At 45.8% G+C, this 2,903-nt stretch overlaps 1 protein-coding gene across 1 annotated transcript; it reads right to left on the bottom strand.

The window, feature by feature from the left end:
- Window positions 1-395: 395 nt before the first annotated feature.
- On the bottom strand, window positions 396-1,813 carry LOC129501755 (ATP-dependent 6-phosphofructokinase, muscle type-like). The gene is given in 2 exon segments (XM_055312990.1): window positions 396-1,669; window positions 1,672-1,813. Coding segments are annotated over 2 exon segments (1,416 nt in total).
- Between the last annotated feature and the right edge of the window lie 1,090 nt (window positions 1,814-2,903).

A 2,903-nucleotide genomic window follows, 5' to 3' on the forward strand; every position in this document is an offset into this window, starting at 1 on the left:
CTTTTCTTTTCTTCTTTTCTTTTCTTTTTTTCACAGTGACCAGTTGGCATTTATTAGTGTAGCCATTGTTTGTCACTGCAGTAAAAGTAATAGAGGAACCAAGACTTTGTTATCACAAATAAATAAATAAAGCTTATAAATAACCGAGTAACTGAAATCTAGCAGTAGCACTAGAGGAGCCCAGTCTTGTGTGACAGATGAAGCTGGGGTAGAAGTTGATAAATTCCACCTAAAAGGAGCCTCTACTCACTGCCCACTGCCCCAGCCAGAGCTGGTCATGGCTACAGTTGCAGAATAAAAGGAAACCTAAAGAAAAATGAGCTAAAATACTTGGGGATACATGGACTTGGATCTATCAGGGGGTGAGCTGACCATGATCAGACAATCCATGACCCTCACTCCAAAGAGGGTTGGATAGAAGTTTCTCCAGATCGCTTCCGACTGATGTGCTCCAGGTGGGCGTGCTCTGTGATGTCCAAGTCAATCTCGTACTTGGCTAGGATTTTGAGGATGGGCCTCAGCTTCAGCCACCACTGTTCCTTGGGGATGTGGTGATCAAAATCTGTCTGGTCCTTCAGCTCAGTCACTGGTTGAAAGACCAGAGCCCTCTTACGCATCCCCAGAACACAGCCCGAGTCTGGTGTATTGGCAAAGATCCTCCCATCACGGTAACTCTCTTTGATTTTCCCAGACATCCAGTTCATAGCCTTGGTGCCCATTTTAGTGGCTAGATTCCTGTCAAACGGAGTTGGGCTCCCACCCTGCTGCATGTGGCCGAGCACATCCTTCCTGCTGTCGAAGATGCCCTTGCCCTCCTCAGAGTACAGGTTGAAAATGAAGTCCGTGGTATAGTTCTCATTGCACTTCTCATTCCTTAACACCAGGCCCCTCTTCACAGTTGTTTTCATCTTTTTCACCAGATGTTCAACATTCGCCTGCAGGTCCCGAATGGTGAAGGGCTCCTCAAAAATGTAGGCAGCATCCGCCCCAGCGGCCAGGCCTGCCATGGTGGCCTGGTAGCTGCAGTGGCCACCCATAGTTTCAATGATGAACACCCGCCCCTTGGTGTCTGCTGCTGACTGCTTGATGCGGTCACAGGTCGTGCAGATAGTGTAGAGGGCTGTGTCAGTGCCCACGCTGAAGTCCGAGCCAGGGACGTTGTTGGACACCATAGCAGGGATGAGCACTAACGGGATGCACAGCTCGTCAAACTGCTTCCTGCCCTCCATCAGCTCCAGGCCCCCAGTGTAAGCCTCAAAGCCCCCGATGATGATCAGGCCCTGAATGTTAAACTTAGTGATGTTGGCAATGATCTGCTCAAAGCTCTTCTTGGGCAGAGTCCTCTTAGTCTCAAGTTTGGAACCACCTTGGCCAGTCCAGCCCCCCACATAGCTCCAGCCAGCCTCCTCGCTCTGACCCTTGGCCAGGCCCTCGAAGGCATCATGCACAAGCAGCACCCGGTTGCCCTGGAGGAGGCCAATTCTCACGGTGGAGCGGATGGCAACACTCATGCCTGTGGCTGGGGCATCCACGTTCATCACGGCCACCGTGTGCATGCTAGCCGATGTCTTCGAGACGGGAGGTCTGATGTGAGCCAGAAGCTTGTACACCTCCCAGTTGTTCATGAAGCTCCTGCCTCTCAGCTTCATGGCTTCATCGAATTTCCTGCGTTCATGGCCTTGGTCACATCCTTGGTCACCTGCACACACTCCATGAGGGGCAGGCGCACAGCCTGGTTACCAGAGAGGCTCACCACGCAGGCCAGGGTGTCCGGGGTCCCCACCAAGAATGCCATCACTGCTTCCACACCCATCCTTTCTTTTATGCGCATATTTATCTAAAGGTATATTGAGAATATTAAACAGTTTGCAAAAGATACACTAATTGATGAAAGGACCTATTTATTCAAATTTAACAGAGCAAAACCTTTTAGACATGTGCTCTGGACACGACAGGACTTGCCATGGTATGGAACTTGCCCTCCCCCCATAAACAACTAAAAAATTGCAGAATCGAGACAACAGGCCATCCAGGACTCTGATCCCTTAGAAAAATATAAGACCTATGAATGCTGTATCTCTAGAGGCAGTTTTTAAACAATGGCAGAGGGAGGAGGAACTCAAGGAAAGCACATTACACTTAACTGATTTGAGACGATAGAGATTGAGGGGCTTAAGCATCTTGAATTTGAAAGCAGAGTTACAGAGAAGAAAAAGCTATGCAGAACAAGAAAGAAAGCTTCTTGAACCTGCATAGGGGGGCCCTAAAGTCTTTGAGTGAATACTTATCAGTGCATTTCTTTATGAAGCTAGGAAAAGAATATGTGTCACAAGAGGGCTATAAAATAAATTCAGTAGCTCACATAGGGCAGAGATGACCAAATTTCATCTAGCCAGACTAGAGACATCTCATTGAACTCTTGGGGCAATTCATAGAAATATCAGAAGGGTCATGCCTCAATAACAAGGCTAAATTAGTTTGAGAGTAAAGTTCCTAAACTTGCCCTAACAAAGTTTAAACAAAAAATCTTAAAGGGACTGAGCTATAATTTATCTGATTTTTAAGACAAATTTCAAAAACAAAAGCAACCAGCACTTAACAGTATAATATCCACAATGTCCAGCATCAAAATTACTAGGTATGTAAGAAAATATGTGTGACCATAACCATGAATAAAAGATCAGTCAACAGGAGCAGAGCTAGAAATGACAGGGATAATGGAACTAGCAGACAGGAACTTTAACATAGCTAGTATAAATATTTTTAAGAATTTAATAAAAGCATGAACACAATGAGGACAGAAATGGAAGATATAAAAACAAATGGAACTTTTGAACCTTAAAAAATACAGCTGATCCTTGAAAAACAAGATTTTGAACTCCATGGATTCACATATATGTGGA

The sequence above is a fragment of the Nyctereutes procyonoides genome, unplaced genomic scaffold (genome assembly GCF_905146905.1).
Source record: "Nyctereutes procyonoides isolate TBG_1078 unplaced genomic scaffold, NYPRO_anot_genome, whole genome shotgun sequence".
In the NCBI taxonomy this organism is placed as follows: domain Eukaryota; kingdom Metazoa; phylum Chordata; class Mammalia; order Carnivora; family Canidae; genus Nyctereutes; species Nyctereutes procyonoides.